This window comes from Bufo gargarizans, chromosome 3 (assembly GCF_014858855.1).
Source record: "Bufo gargarizans isolate SCDJY-AF-19 chromosome 3, ASM1485885v1, whole genome shotgun sequence".
Lineage (NCBI taxonomy): Eukaryota > Metazoa > Chordata > Amphibia > Anura > Bufonidae > Bufo > Bufo gargarizans.
The window spans coordinates 441432445-441449734 of record NC_058082.1 but is presented as its reverse complement, the minus strand read 5'-3'; the positions used below and the strand labels follow the sequence as shown (position 1 = coordinate 441449734).

The following is a 17290-nucleotide window of genomic DNA, read 5'->3' as shown; positions in this document are numbered from 1 at the left end:
ATGGAGTTTTTATATCTCTGCAAAATGGCTGCTGAGTTTCAGCTTGTCCTCAGACATCACCAAACACTGACCTTCTTCTTCCTGCACTTTGCTGTGAGAGTGTAGGACGGAGTTAACCCTGGGAGGCTTGTTAGAACCTCCCCCTCCCTATGCAACTTTATGAGAACACATTTACAAGTACAGTTTACATGAAACACAATCACAACATTAAGCAGTGTGTTTCTGGACACTGCACCACCACTGATGGATTGCAGGGTGGTCATAACCATGGAAATAAACAGTGTATAATGTGATGGAAAAGTTAATCTAGCCAGCAAAGGAAGCGATATGGACAATAATAATACATTAGTAAGTGCCTTGTATTAACTTTCTCTACATGATAAATCCCACTGGATGAAGTGACAAAACCCATTTAAGTCTTATAGAGGTCATTGCGGGGGAATGGGGGCGGGGGCAGCTCATCATTGGTCCTAAGTGGAAAGCTGCTAGCAAGCAGCTCTCCCAGTATACTGGACTAGGGAAGTCCATTAATTGCTCTATATATGTACTGTGCTGGTGCGATAAAGAAATGCATGACGTTGGGCACACTGAGTGACAGTGGTAGGCACTTGGCACATATTACACTTATTGTGTACACAGAAAAATGTCACATGTTGAGGTGCCTGTATAACATGCCATCATTCTGTTGATGTAAGCTTTACTTATCCTTTACTAGACTGTATGACCAAAATCTTGAGAATAACCAAGAACAGTACATGGCAGTAAAGCAGATTGTGAGTGGATTCTCCAGACCAGCTCCCTATCTCATATTTGGTCCACCAGGCACTGGAAAAACTGTAACTTTGGTGGAGGCCATCAAACAGGTAAGAGGGCTTTTAGAGCATTTTGTTTCTAACTGCACATTACAGCTCGGCATGAGGAGTGATCGTCTAGAGTTTGGAGAGAAGACGAGGCTGGCTGGCAGTCTGAACGTCCAAAGCTCTATTTTTTTATTATCTAAATGATTTTCTGTAACAGGCAGGACCAGTTAAACATTATATTACTTGTTGCAGGCGTGCAAATTGCTAAAATTATTTGGTGTCCGTAAAACAGATTGTTTAGGATTGCACTATGAAGAATCAGTGGGCAAATGGCTTGTGGAAGCCTGCCACTGATCACATTTCCACAAACTGTGTGAAAACCTCTTCCTTCCTGTGCACAGTAATACCAAAATTACTATACAAAAATATTACTTTTGCACAATCAATAGACTTAAAGGCTCTATACACCTCTTGAGAGCATTTTTTTGAAATTATTGAATTGTACTAAAAAAATCATTTTTTCAATTGGACTTTATTAAAAATATGGAAACCATTTTGTGTACAGAGCTGAGATGCTCTAGTAGTAGCAGCCTGTGGATTTTCTGTCTTTTCTGTCATTTGAAAAAGTGATGAAAAATGGTGGCTCACCCTGTCAGTAACTATGGAGTGGGTGCTGCAAAGCCCTGTTTGACTCACCCGGTCAAAAAGTAGTAGTGAAATATAATATAAGTTAAGGCTGAGCACTCATCATCTGTAGGACAATATAGCAGAACAAACACCTGTGTGATTCAAATACCTAAGTAATTTATTGTTAAAAAATATACAGTTGCAAGAAAAAGTATGTAAACCCTTTGGAATGATATGGATTTCTGCACAAATTGGTCCTAAAATGTGATCTGATCTTCATCTAAGTCACAACAATAGACAATCACAGTCTGTTTAAACTAATAACACACAAAGAATTAAATGTTACCATGTTTTTATTGAACACACCATGTAAACATTCACAGTGCAGGTGGAAAAAGTATGTGAACCCTTGGATTTAATAACTGGTTGAACCTCCTTTGGCAGCAATAACTTCAACCAAACATTTCCTGTAGTTGCAGATCAGATGTGCACAACGTTCAGGAGTAATTCTTGACCATTCCTCTTTACAGAACTGTTTCAGTTCAGCAATATTCTTGGGATGTCTGGTGTGAATCGCTTTCTTGAGGTCATGCAACAGCATCTCAATCAGGTTGCGGTCAGGTCAGGTCTCTGACTGGGACACTCCAACATTCGTATTTTCTTCTGTTGTTGCCATTCTGTTGTTGATTTACTTCTATGCTTTGGGTCGCTGTCCTGTTGCAACACCCATCTTCTGTTGAGCTTCAGCTGGTGGACAGATGGCCTTAAGTTCTCCTGCAAAATGTCTTGATAAACTTGAGAATTCACTTTTCCTTCGATGATAGCAAAGCAGCCCCAAACCATGATGCCCCTACCACCATACTTCACAGTTGGGATGAGGTTTTGATGTTGGTGTGCTGTGCCTCTTTTTCTCCACACATAGTGTTGTGCGTTTCTTCCAAACAACTCAACTTTGGTTTCATCTGTCCACAGAATATTTTGCCAGTACTGCTGTGGAACATCCATATGCTCTTGTGCAAACTGTAAATGTGCAGCAATGGTTTTTTTGGACAGCAGTGGCTTCCTCTGTGGTATCCTCCCATGAAATCCATTTTTGTTTAGTGTTTTACATATCGTAGATTCGCTAACAGGGATGTTAGCATATGCCAGAGACTTTTGTAAGTCTTTAGCTGACACTCTAGGATTCTTCTTCACCTCATTAAACAGTCTGCGCTGTGTTCTTGCAGTCATCTTTACAGGACGGCCACTCCTAGGGAGAGTAGCAGCAGTGCTGAACTTTCTCCATTTATAGACAATTTGTCTTACCGTGGACTGGTGAACAGCAAGGCTTTTGGAGATACTTTTATAACCCTTTCCAGCTTTACACAAGTCAACAATTCTTAATTGTAGGTCTTTTGTGTGCGGCATCATTCACATCAGGCAATGCTTATTCTAAAAAGCAAACCCAGAACTGGTGTGTGTTTTTTATACGGCAGCTGTAACCAACACCTCCAATCTCACCTCTTTGATTGGACTCCAGTTGGCTGACAACTCACTCCAATTAGCTCTTGGAGATGTCATTAGTCTAGGGTTTCACATACTTTTTCCACCTGCACTGTGAATGTTTACATGGTGTGTTTAATAAAAATATGGTAACATTTAATTCTTTGTGTGTTATTAGCTCAAGCAGACTGTGATTGGCTATTGTTGTGACTTAGATAAATATCAGATCACATTTTATGACCAATTTGTGCATAAATCCATATCATTCCAAAGGGTTTACATACTTTTTTCTGCAACTGTGTATAGACATAGATGATATATAAGACCAATAGAATAAAAAATGAATGTTCATGAATAGCGATGCTGAGTAAAATTACATGTACCAACAACGAGCTAAATAAAGTGCGATTGTGCTGAATCACTGGCTCAATTTATAGAGCAATAGTATAGTGTCCAATGTTGGTTGTCAGATCCTAGGACATAGAGGCTGGATTATTTCTACAATAGTGGCTAATGAATGTCACATAGCAATCACTGTTGTATCTTCTCCAATATATATTGTATCAAGGAATAGGTGTGAATAATGCTGACCGTAATATTATAGTTGCACTCAACTATGTACTATGACTGTACTATGATTATGGACGCATTAAAAAGATATCTTCCAGCAATTATCTGTATAGTAGAAACTCACCTAACTAGGGAAACCTTGTCCCGCCTGACAACGGGATGGCAGTCCCAATCGTATCATTCTACCTTTAGTGGCTCTTCCAGGGGTATTTCGGTTCTTATTCATAACTCCAAAGATTTCACCCTTATAAAATCTCATATAGATGCCCAGGGCAGATTTATTTTCTTGCATGGCAAGCTTAATGGTGATAGTTATATCCTAGCCTTTTTCTATATACCTCCGCCATTTTCAATGTACCCACTGCTTCAGTTAATGCTCTTTTCTGAAAAGAGACCAGAATGCCGCTTAATCCTGATAGGGGATTTTAATGCGGTCATTGATCCTAATAAAGACAGATTTTCACTTGATGTGGAAAAGGGGAGGTATCCTTGTAACTCCCCGCTGCCTCAATTCTGCTCTGAGGTGGGAGTGGTGGATATATGGGAACATCTTGGTGGAGGAAAGAGAGTATACTCCTGTGTCAGTAGGGGGGGCAGAGCAATGTCTAGGATCGATCTAGCATTTACTAATGAGAGCAATCTGAGTAATATCTGCAAGATGCGATACGGAGTAAGAACAGTTTCGGACCATTCACCCCTACTGGTTGAGGTTCGCAGCGGGAAGAATAAGGATACTAGGGGGCTAGGATTTAAGCTAAATCCATATTGGCTCACTATTCTGGACAATCTGCAGACGATTAAACTACTGATATCCTCTTTTTGGGAGGTTAACCTTCCCTCTGCTAATATCAACATAGCATGGGATGCCTTGAAAGCATATTTAAGGGGGGTCTTTATAAGTGAGATTGCCGCAGTAAAGAGAACATTTAGAAAGAAAGAGGAGGAACTGGGTAAGATCGCTGCACTCACAGCTGAGCGATACGCTAGCCATCCCGCTGAGCATAATAGGCAAGAGATGCAGAAGGCTAGTTGCTCCTTGGAGAAATATGTAACAGAGAAAGCAAATCATAGGGTATTCTTCAAGGGGCTCAATTATTTCATCGAGTCTGGACGTCCGGGCAAGCTTCTAGCTAGAATAATTTCGCAACAAGATAAGAAAAAACAATCTATCATCTCAATTCGTAATGTAGAGGGCGAAACTATAACAGATCCAGAGGGAATTGGGAATATTTTTCTACAATATTTTGCTCAGATATATAGATCTTCCCCTGGACTGTCGTCTGAACTGGTGATGCGGTTCCTCGAGAAAATTCCACTTTCTACGTTAAATGAAACTCAAAAAGAATATCTGGAGGAGGAGCTCTCTCTTGCTGAGTTGCAGGAGGCCCTTGGGTCCGTCTCGGGGAACTCATCGCCAGGAACAGACGGCCTTCCATATGAGGTCTATCGCAAGCATAGTGAGGTGATCCTCCCCCAGCTGCTGGAGGTTTTCTCCCAAGCAGCACAGGGAGGGAGATTACCACACTCTATGATGGAGGCCCTTATTGTTCTAATTCTAAAAAAGGATAAAGATCCGGCCGAATTGAGCTCCTATAGACCAATCTCCCTGTTAAATACAGACGCTAAGTTACTATCAAAAGTCCTTGCTAGGAGGCTCTCGCGCGTTATCCCTACGATTATTCATCCGGATCAAAACGGCTTTATGCCAAACAGGGGCACCCATCACAATTTGCATAGGCTATTTATGAATATTCAATCCCTGGGGCGCGGCGCCCGCTCCATCCTGTCGTTGGATGCTACTAAAGCCTTCGACAGGGTGGAGTGGATTTTTCTTTGGGAGGTAATGAAAAAAATGGGCTTTGGCCCAAAATTTATGGCAATGGTCCGGCTACTCTATAACTCCCCAGTCGCCAGGATTAGGATCAATGATTTGATGACAGAGAGCTTTATTCTGGGAAGAGGCACCCGCCAAGGCTGTCCCCTTTCTCCCCTTTTATTTAATATTTATATCGAACCCTTAGCGGCCATGATACGACATGATCCGGAGGTGGCCGGTTTTGGCATAATGGGGAAGCATGACCGTGACATTCTGGTTTTTATTCATCAAACAAATACCACCCTCCCTCGCATAATGGATCTGGTCGGTCACTTTTCCGACATATCCGGACTTGAGATCAATTGGGAGAAGACAGTACTTCTCCCGATAGACGAGCTGCGAGGCGAATTAAATAATCAGATAACGATCTCTGATTCAATAAAGTACCTGGGGATAATAATTTCCGCCAAACCTCAGGAATATCTACAGCTTAACCTGTTCCCCTTGCTGATGAAGTTTAGAGCAAAAATTAAGATATGGCAGAAAATTCTGCAAGCAAGAGGGGATAGAATTTCATTAATAAAAATGGTAGTGCTGCCCCAGGTTCTTTATGTCCTGCGCAACTCGCCTATATGGATTACAGACAAGCATTTCAGATTGATAGAGCGGATGCTTAATGACTTACTATGGGGGAGGAAGCGTGTAAGACTGAAGGCACTTTATTTTTCCATGCCCTATAGGTGGGGAGGTCTTAATCTCCCATATTTTAGGGGTTATTTTGTTGCCTCCCAACTCTGCCTTTTTAGTGACTGGGAAAATAGTCCTTTCTGCAGTAAAGTGGTGAAGGAGGCAGGTTTTTCTGATTTCTTCACTGTACTGGAATCCAATTACCTATTAAATATACTGAGCGGGTACACACTTTTCTGCAGAATGGCTATAAAGACCTGGTCGGTTATAAGGGCTTGGTGCGCAGTTAAGGCATCGCTTATCTGCACCCCATTATGGCACAATCCGAAACTTCTTAATCTAAACGACTTAAGTTGCAGTCAGTACTGGAGGACTAAAAATGTGCAGTACTTACATCAAGTAGTCAGCGGTGGACAAATTCTGCCCCTTATGGAACTAAGGGCAAAATTAGGTGAGGTGGCCTGGTTCGCATATTTTCAATTGAGGTCAGCACTCTTTAGCACTTTGAACAGTCACCTTTTTATTATAGACACTCCTTTATTTTTACAGGATTTAATTTGTAAGAAAACTGCCACGAGAATTAAACTATCTTACTGTTATAGACACTTAATGGATAATTTTTTTCGGGATGTTCTTTCTCCAGGACAGAGAGCCTGGTCTTCTCTTCTTTCAGAGGAGGGTCCCCCAAACTGGGAGAATATAGGGGAAAGCTTAAAATTGGTTTCACACAATTCTAATCACATTGTTGTTCAATTTAATATTCTGCACAAAATTTATGCGACACCTATATGGCTATACAGAAGAGGACTCCGGACCTCCTCTGACTGCCCCCACTGCGGCGATCCCTGGGCAGATCATCTACATCTGTTCTGGGACTGCCCAATGGTGAGGAGGTACTGGAGCCTGGTCCAAAAAAATCTGACGCGTAAACTTAAAATTGTTGTTCCTCTGTCTCCTAGGATATGGGTCCTGGGAGATTTATCTGAGGTCAATCATCAACCCATAAAAAGTCACTTGTTGATCAACGTGATGTTCTTGGCGAGGCTTCTGATTTCTAGATCCTGGTTTTGCTCTTCTGCCCCAGATTGTAAGAACTGGCTGGGTTTGGTGGAGAAAGTGAAAAGCTATGAGAGGATCCTGTACAAACAAAGAGGATCCTACTCAAAGTGGAATAGTCTATGGAAAGATTAGGACACGGCTAATTAATTAGGATCCCCTTCTTTTTTTTTCATTTTTTTTTCCTGCAGGGTGGGGGGGGAGGGGGGTGGCGGGTTGGTGGGAAGAGATGGGGAAAATGCTATCTGTCCGGCTTTTCAGCATTTATTCCATAGATGTAGAATGTGAAGGTTCAAATGTCGACACTATTATGTATATTCGTATGAAATTATTGTTAACCACGTTCACAGATTAGAATTGGCGGACTTATGGATTTTATAATGTTAATTATGTAATATGTATTTAAGTTTTTGTATCACAATAAATAAAATGTAATAAAAAAAAAAAAAAACTATGTACTATGACACCAGCGTATAATAGAAAAAGTTATATGCTGTGTCGACCTGCGCTTACAGTGGCATCCCACGTGGCTGCAGTATCTAGACCAGCAATATCTTACTGTGAGTAGTCAGCTGGAGCTGCTGGAACAGGTGGTCGCTTGACTGGGTGGACTTTAATTTCGTTATCCCGCTTTCACTTTGTAAAAAGTCACCGACCAATGATCAATGATCGGAGTCAGATCGCAGCATTCCTTGTTTGTTGGATGGGAGGTAAGGCTTGTCTTTATTATATTTGACCTTGCATGCAAATATATCTAAAGATGAGGACGATGCAGGGGTATACGTCCATCAGGTGATGTGCGGGTCTCCTATTAACCATACGCATTTCGGGGTCTATACCTGGCCCCTTCCTCAGTGGCTAGCTGTCATTTGGCTATCTGATGGGCTCCTTATCTCTGCTCTCTGGCATTACACTGAGTCACATAATCAGTAAGATAAGAACTGAGCTATACTAAGTGTTTATTACCTCTCAGTAGTTTAGAGATACATTTTATTAGATGACCAGCACAAAGTGAAAATTAAAGTACCAGTCACACAGTTAGAAAAACAGTTAACCCTTTGTGACAGAAAGGTTCAATATTTTTAATAAAGGCCAATTGAAAATATTATTTTACCCAAAAATTAGTCAAATGCAATCATAAACAAAATTTACCTTCGAAGGTGTACATTGCATTAAAAGTGTTTTTGTATTTACAAATTCTGACCGCCATTTTTTTTTTTTTTTTTTTTCTGTTGGCTATGCTATGTGAGGGCTTGTTTGGTGTAGTCTTCATAAAATTTTGGGGAGTATGAAATTTTTGATGACTTTGGAGCTTAAATTAACAAAGTCAGGATTTTTCTGTTGACTGTGCAGTATAAATGATAATATCACATTATGATATGATGGGTTTTATTTGGCAGTTCTGTATGATTACAGTGATACTCAACATATATGGGCAGTGCCTTTTCATGGGGTGCCCTCACTTTTTCACATGACTATATATTATTACAGTTTTTTTTTTTTTCTGGGGGTGGGGCTGAGGCCAGATTCACACATCATTGTGCCGGCTGTAAAATAGATCCATATTACTCCATGACCTACACTCACACCATGATGGGAATCTGTGATGCTGATAGTTTGGCTCAGTTATACTTGTAGTTTGGCCATGACGCATTTGAGTACTACAGATATATTGTACTGTAGTACATTGTTTAACTCCTGTCCTTAGGGCATATTTTTTCCTGTTGACCTATTTAATCATGTTATTCTCTATACACATGTATTGTGCTATTTGAGTACCTTTTTTACTGCAACTTTGTCAATCACTTATGTCTTTTTTTGTTTAATATTTTGTCCTACATGTTTATTTTTTTTCTAGTTTTTTTTATATATGGATTGTATTTTTTACACTTGATTTTCCACATTTCTTAAAGTTTTGAAACTCTTTATTAAATTTCCAGCAGTACTGTGTATAACACAATTATATCTACTTTATTTTAATTAACTATTTATATGCTTGGTTTGTTTTGAGCACTACCTTTCTCTAATTGAAACAGCAATCCTAGTCTACTGAAAAATTCTGTGGCTGAGTTATAACATTATATGTCTGTTACTCAAGATTGGGATTAGACCCTGTAATTTTTTTAGTACAGCCTGTTAAACTTTGTGATACGTTTGTAGAAGGCCCTTTCCTGTTCCAACATAACTGTGTGCCTGTGCACAAAGAAAGATCCATGAAGACCTGGTTTGATGAATTTGCACCAACCCCACCTAACTAATTTGTGATGAAATGGAATGCCTATTGGGAGGCCATACCTTCTAATCCTCACAAATGCAATAATTTAAAGACACCATCCAAGATCTCATGTAAAACATTCCAAAATATTAGAGGCCTTTATAGTCACAAAAGGGGGACAAATCTTAAGTACAATAGGTTGATATAGGTGTGATGGTCAGCTGACAAATGTAACAGAATTTTTTGTTACCTTTACCTTATAATATCCCACTTTACAGGTACTAAAGAATATCCCTGAGTGTCGTGTCCTAGCATGTGCGCCATCGAACAGCGCGTCAGATCTGATCTGTGAGCGCTTGATGAAACACATAGATAAGAAAGATATTTACAGGATGATGGCCAGCAGCAGAGATTTCCGTTTTGTTCCAGAAATGATCAAGGTATGTTTCATATATTTTGAATGAAGTGTCTCTGATAAAATATATTGGAGTCTAGGTCTGGAGTTTGATGCTAATGCAGTAGTTGTCCATTGGTTGTAGTTGGGTTTATGCTTTATTTTCAAAAGGGCATCTGAGAAATTAGAAGTAAAATCCGATTGATTGTGCTCTGTATCCCCAAAAGTGTGATTATAATTTCATTACTTTCTGTATTTAGAGAAGCAGAAAATGTATTCCCCTTGACATCTATACAAAGCCAAATTGCCTCTTGGATTAGTGGTCTTTATTAAAAGTCAAATTTTTCTGTAGCACAAAAAAATGACATGATGTAGCATGGCACTGTTTAAACATATTTCCTTAGGGCATTCTGGTACTCTGTTCGGGCAGAGCAGAAGAATCCTGAAACTGCAGTATCCGGTGTAGCCAGAAAACACCGGGGCCCACTGGATCCTTATTCTATATAATAGAATCTGTCTATTTTTTTTCCAGCAAAAGTGACTGCTTTCCTCTGAAAACGAAATGCTGCATGCATGGCAATTCCAGTATTGTCCTCCTCTGCCAGAACAGAGTACTGGAATTCCCTAACGCAGATGTGAACATGGCCTTATGATATTGTTTTGAGTGCTATGATCTTTATGCAAGAGCGTTCTGGCGGTCTTCATCCTCGCGCACATTTGGGTCGTGGTGACACGTTGCAGTAGTCCCACACAATAATTGCACAGCAGAATCACATGCATTTTCCTCGTTTTGACTTTTTGAATGCCACCATTGCCACTTTTCCGAAAAGGGGGCTTGTTGAGTCATAGGTTTGGGGCCAGCATTTCTTAAACAAATGAAGACAGACATCTACTGCAGCTCCACCACCTCCTACACGCAGAAGATTAAATCTCCCCCATTGTGTAATAACCACATCACAAAACCTTGACAATGTGCGGTAAAACGTATACTGTTCTGCTGTAGAGTAATTGTCTGCATGACACATTGCCACAAGTTGTGAACCCAGCATCTTTAGAATCCTATGAACCCGTTCTGTAACTCTGTATGCCTAACACAGGTGTACCCAAAGGATTTTTAACCTAGCCTTTTCTCATGTAGCATGCTCGGGCACATGCTTAGACTTGTAAATACAGCATAACATTGTTTCTTATCCTGTATATGATTTACTACACACAGATTTTCTCTTGTTGCATCCATAGCCCTGTTGTAACTGGAATGATACAACCCAGGAATATGAATATCCTTGCAAAAGTAAGCTTATGGAATACAAGGTTATCATCACAACTCTTATTACAGCCGGAAGGTAAGGGATGCATTAAAACACAATTCCTCTACTGATATTTCACAATTTTCCCTAGCACCTCCACAACGGCACTCTCAAGAGGGTGTCCCTGCCTCCACAGGACAGGAAACAACATAGAAGCTCCAGTTTAATGGGCCCCCTCACTTTACCTGCTTCAGGTCTTGTTTCCTGGCCTCGAGATCCTATAGAAGCCGCTCCTGCTGGGGTCAGGAGTTCCGTTTTCAAGTTTGCAGGGCCTGTTTGTTTTCTGCACCATTGGGAGGGCCAGTGCAGAGGACGTGAGCTTGGGAGGTCTTTGGCCTCTGCTCTGCTTCCTTCGGCGTAAGTCCTTCAGTGAAGGCAGCCCCGGGAACCTGCTCCCCAGCCTCAATATACGGCGAGGAGCGAGGGATCATGCGCATGCGCAGTACAGGCCGGGATTCTCTGGGCCGAGAATTCCATTGCCAGGCCTCTGTTCATCACTTACACCAGTACATGACGTCAGAGGCCTGGCGGATATGAACGGGGGAGTGTCGGGAAGCATGGAGCACAGCAGTTCGGCGTCTCCTGTGCAGAGACACGTGCATAATGTTGGATTCCTTTGACATGCCCCGCAAGCCTGTAGATCCTACTGCTGCCCAGAGCCCGGTAAGCCTCCTTCTAAACTTGTGCCTGCAGCTATTACCTCTTCCTATTTGGGGGGGAGGGAGGCACAGCTTTATTTGCTTATTTCATAGAAAAGGTTTTTTTCCCCCACTGGTGTTTGGTGCTGGACCTTTATTACCTCATTACTATTTTAAAGCCCTGATTACTATTATTGCATTATAGGGCAGAGAGGCCAGCACCATAAAATCCTCTGGCGGAGAATAAGGGCGAAAAAAATGTGCCATTTGTAAGAAAACACTGACGTCAGAAACTAAAAAGGTGCTTTGTCCCAGATGTACGGATAAAGTACAGAGGAATCCCCTTCCTTGCTAGAGTCTATTAAAAATCTAATTAAGGATGAAGTAAAAGTGGTAATAGATTCAAGGTTACAGCCGTCCTCTCCCCAACCATCAACCTCACATAAATCGCAGGTGGTGGATTTTCTGGGAGAACCAGACTCTGATGTTGGTGAAATATTTTCAAATGCAAACTCTGAATCCTCACAAGACGGTTCGGGGAAACCTTTGTGTCTTCCAGAGGATACGGAAAAATTATTAAAGACCATAAGAGCCACTATGAAGATTGAGGACGTAAAAGAGTCTCAATCCATTCAAGACCAAATGTTTCAGGGATTGGGGGAAAGAAAGAGTTTTTCCCATCCATAATAATATCAAAATGCTAATAGCTAAAGAATGGAAAGATCCTGAAAAGCGAAATACGATTCCAAATGCCTTCAAAAGGAAATATCCTTTTGCAGAATCAGATTCCTGAACTATTATGATAAAAATCAGGGCACCTTTACCAAAGCATTGTGCATGAACAGGCTATTAGGATGCCTATAGTATTGAGAGGTATATAAATAAACAATACTCACACGGCCAGCATCCGAAAAAAAGGACCTGTAAGTAATGATGGTTAGCTAGAAAGTCTGACCCATCAGATGTGCCTCAATTCACATTTATGAAACACTACCACTGCGGCCGCTCACAGTTGTACAGCCTGCAGTCCATGCTGGTATGTGAACGAGGCCACGCTACATCAGGGGCTGCGTTGGACCTGGTGGTACTAAGTATCATGTACCCATCCAGTACACACACCACTCATTAGTATTCAAACTGCTTACACTAACTAATCTCATACGTGTTTCTGCACGGGCAGAACAATGCCCCACGTGTCATCAGGAGCAAGAACCTTACAGAGCAGTATTGATAGAAATAGCGGTCCACCATTGATATCGTGTGGACTGTATGTGCCCGGCACTAGGATGGCCGTACGTGTCCACTCCAAACGCGGGTCTAAATACAGGAAGCCTCACCCCCATGGGAGTACGCCTCCGGCTGCTCCGAGAGTCAGGTGTATGGGCATGTCAGCTGACTCCGCCCCCTGATATCGCTAGGACGGGATACTGGCGCTGAAATCGCTGCAGGTAACGGGGAATACTTATTTGGCAACATATGTAAAAACTCCAGTGTATATACAAAAGCTCAACATGAATACTGTGCTACTTGCACTTCCAGATCATTATCTGTCTGGCTAGCCCAATTAGAGGAACACTTGGTGGCGGGTACCCCCAGAGAGGAAACCCTAGCCTCTACACCCATTCTGAAGCAGGCCTCAAATTTTTTGTCTGACGCCTCTGTGGATCTAGTAAAAGTCTCTGCCAGATTCTTGGCCCTCTGTAATGCCACCCGTAGAGCAATATGGCTTAGGTCATGGTCTGGAGATGCTAGCTCTAGAAGTCGCTTATGCTTAATACTGTGTGAGGGAGACAAGTTGTTCAGTCCAGTATTTGATGATATTCTGGACAAGGCATCAGACAAGAAAATAGGCTTTCCTTCAGACTCAACATTTTATCAGCAAAGTCATTCCTTTTGAAACCAAAGAAGAACCAGGCCAGACCAGAGGGAAAAAAGAGGGTTCGGGGAGATGGCAGCCCTCTAGTGGAAAAGGGAGAGGTTTTCTGTTCACTCCAGAAAGTTCCACTAACCCCTTACAATAACGCTAGATCTCAGGTAGGAGGCAGATTAAAAATGTTCACCTCACTTCTCCTTAGGTGATGATTACTATAAGCGAAGCTTACAAACTGGAATTCACTGCTCCTCCTTCAGATCACTACACAGACAACAAGCCTTTACTGAAAAGAGAAAAACAGTTGGTTCTAGAATCAGAAATAAATTTTCTTCTGCAAAAGTGAGTCATAATCCCTGTTCCAGAAGATCAGGCAGGAACAGGATTTTATTCACCCATCTTTTGGGCATCTTGAATATGCCATACCTGGATGATTTTTATTTTTGTGGCACCCCCGTCCCTACAAGATCTAAAGGTTAATCTGCAAATTGTACAAAAAAATCTATTGGAATTAGGCTGATTAATAAACAGAGAAAAATCTGACCTAAATCCCAGCCGGGGAAAAAAAAAATTCTGGGAGTCCTGCTCGACTCCCACAATCTTATGTCCTTTCTTTCTCAAAAAAACCTGACTTTCCTCTCTCAAAGAGTCTCGCTGTTTTGCGAATCCAGGATAATATCCATCAGGAACATCATGACCCTGTTAGGCCATCTAACTTCCTCCATTCCAGCAGTCAGGTGGGCTCAACACCACACAAGAACGCTACAGGCTTTTCTTCTAAAAGCCTGGGATGGAAATCAAAACACTTTAGACAAAAAAGTAAGAAAGGAAGATCAGAAGAAATCTTCAGAGAGGAGTGTTTTGACGACATACAAATCAAGTCGTTATTACCACTGATGCCAGCAGTCTGGGGTGGGGGGGCCACACCAAAGATCAAGTGGTGCAAAGAATCTGGAATCAAAAGATGGCAGCAGCATCCTTCAACTTAAAAGAATTTATGGCAGTTTTACTTCTTTCTCCGCAGTAGGCCATAACATCCTAGCACGTAAAAATTCTGTCCGACAACTCCACCACCATGGCCTATCTAAATCAGCAAGGAGGAACAAAGAGCAAAGAGCGCTGTGGGAACTTTCAGTAAAAATCTTTTTCTGGGCAGAAAGAAACTTGGCTTCGTTAACTGCTGTTCATCTGAAAGGCAGAGAAAACATAGTAGCAGACTTCCTCAGCAGAGAAAGTATGAGAGAAGGAGAATGGTCACTAGATCCCAACATGTTCATAGAAATATCAGAAAAATGGGTACCCCAATAGTAGACCTTTTTGCAGACCGAAAGAACAGACAAGTAGAAAGGTTCTGTTCCCTCTCCATTTGGGATCAAACTCTGATAATAAACGCTCTATCTTCCCCATGGCCAGGGGGTCTACTTTAGACTTTTTCACCCTTCAGTTTAATTCCAAGGGTACTGATGAAGGCAATAGAGGAAAAAGCACAATTGATACTGATTGCACCCTTCTGGTGTCACGGTCCCTCCTGTCAGAGAGTTGAGAAGATCGGATAGACTTGCTGCATGTGAGGCTATCTGACAGGTCTCTTTGTTTTCCTCTATGTATGTTGTTTGGCAGGAGCTCACCTCTCCTCAGGTGCCACTTGTTATCAGTGATGAGGCTCTATTTAGATCTGCCTCACACTGCTGACCATGCGGTTGAAAGTTTCTGCTTGGAGTTGCTAGTGCTGGTTTGTCTTGGATCTCCTGCTTCTCCATACATCTCTAAGCTAAGTACTTGTTGCCTTTGCTGTTTCTTATTATCTGGTGTGTGTTGTTTCTAGGCCTCAGGGAGATGCAGGTGCCTTCATTCTGGAAAGAACCAGCTGTCTCATCCCTTTCTACCTATCCTAGGGCTCATCAGTTTTAGCAGGGCTTTAGGTATCCGGTGTATGAGTATTTCCACCATCAGGATCTGCTCATACTGGCAGGAGTTAGGGAAAGGCCTATGGATTACTAGGAGGTCACCATCCCTCTTCCTTAGCTTTTGAGGCCTAGATTGTTGTCTATTCGTTGTGGTGTGTATTTGTTGTTTTCCCTTACCCTTAACCTGTGACATCTGGCCGAAAAGATCCTGGTTTCCTCTCCTATTCGATCTCATATCAGGGGAGTTCTGGCCTCTCCCCTCGTATCCAGGTCTACTGCATCAGGGCCCAGTGTCCCATCCAAGCGTATCCCCATTACATCTAACAGCTTGAAGACTGAGCAGGTTATGTTAGAACAGAAGGGTCTGTCTGAGCCAGTGATTAAATTTATTTTTTATTGAGTAAAGACACTACTTCCAAAATCTATTTAGGAACTTGGAAAGCCTTCTTAAAATTTGAAGGGGATAGATAGTATCACAGCCTGGATCCTGATATACCCCTTATTAGATTTTCTCCAGTCAGGTCTTGATAAGGGTCTCAGACTAAGCACCCTCAAGGTTCAAGTATCGGCATTAAGTAACTTCCTGGAAATAAAGTTTGCAGACCTTCCCCTGATAAAACGGTTACTAAAAGGCGCGGCAAGACGGTTTCCGTTTTTTCATTCTACCATCCCTCCTTGGGATTTAAACCTTGTGCTTGAAGTTCTAATGAATGTACCCTTTGAACCTTTACAGGACATTCCTCTGAAACTTTTAATTTACAAAACCACCTTTTTATTGGCAGTCGCATCAGCTAGAAGGGTGGGGGAGATCCAGATCTTGTAGATCTCCTTACGGTCATCCAAAACTGTGAGGTATCATTCTTAGACATACCCCTATGTTTCTGCCTAAAGTCATATCCAGGTTTTATCGCCAGCAGGAGGTATCCTTAATATCTTTTTGCCTGAATCCATCTTCAGAAACAGATTTAAAAAATAGCATAGCATAGTATACTAACTTACCTGGAAGTCTCTAAAAAATTCAGGAACTCAGATCGTCTTCTTCTTTAATATCAAGGCTTGGAATTCCTCCATGGTGTTATTTAGGGATGCTGTGAGATATTCCAGGGATCTAAAGTCACGAACCCTAGCCAGCAGCATGGACTTAGTAGGAAGGCTAGTCTGCCTCCAGGATTTAACTTTCCCACTTTCTAATGGTGAGATGACTTGGCTTATGTCCCAGTCCACACAGTAAAACTGAAAAATCAGCTCCAGTAAACTGGTATCAGCCTAGTGTTATTGCTTACATTTTTATGTTGGCCTTTCTCATTGTATGGTATTAACCTCCAGTTCTGTAGCAACCCGTGGGGGTTAAATACAGCCCTGTATGCCATGTAGCTGTTGTTAGGTCACAGAGGGGCAATGTGAGCACAGAGCCTGATTTGGGGATGTTTGTGCCACGCTCTGGGTTGTGTATGCCTCAGAAGCAGTGATATCCTCTGTGAAATATTTACTTAGAGTAAAAAAATGTGTGTGGAGGAGGACGGTCAAGGTGATATGGCAATAGTTCTAAATGAGTGCAGTTAGCTTGGAAAAAGTAATTTGCGAACAGATTGCAGCTGAGTAAGGCCATTTTGAAAAGACGGCTCCAAGGTCTATGAGCAGGACTTTTTCATATTGCTAGTCTCTTGTGGTGCTACTGCATCGAGGCCTAATGCAGATGGGCGTGATATAGAAACCCTCCTGAAGTGGAGACCCACCCGAAGTCTGTGGCACTGAATTGCTGTCACATGTTGGAGCTGAAACTAGGCATCCAGGATGATGCTGAGACTGAGGTGTGATTTGTACCTCTTTATAGAACTGCTATTTTGCTGCCTTCTGAGTAACTAAAACAAAGCCATACACAAACTGAACTGTCTGTGACTGCTTCCTGTGGCTTTTCCTT

General features: G+C 41.8%; 1 protein-coding gene across 1 annotated transcript in view; it reads left to right on the top strand.

Moving 5' to 3' along the window:
* Positions 1-17290, top strand: part of LOC122932196 (putative helicase MOV-10) — a 174900-nt gene that overhangs the window by 113325 nt on the left and 44285 nt on the right. The window contains exons 11-13 of the mRNA XM_044286474.1: positions 716-863; positions 9532-9693; positions 10887-10990. Coding sequence (XP_044142409.1) covers positions 716-863; positions 9532-9693; positions 10887-10990 — 414 coding nt within the window. The remainder of the gene's footprint in view (positions 1-715; positions 864-9531; positions 9694-10886; positions 10991-17290) is intronic.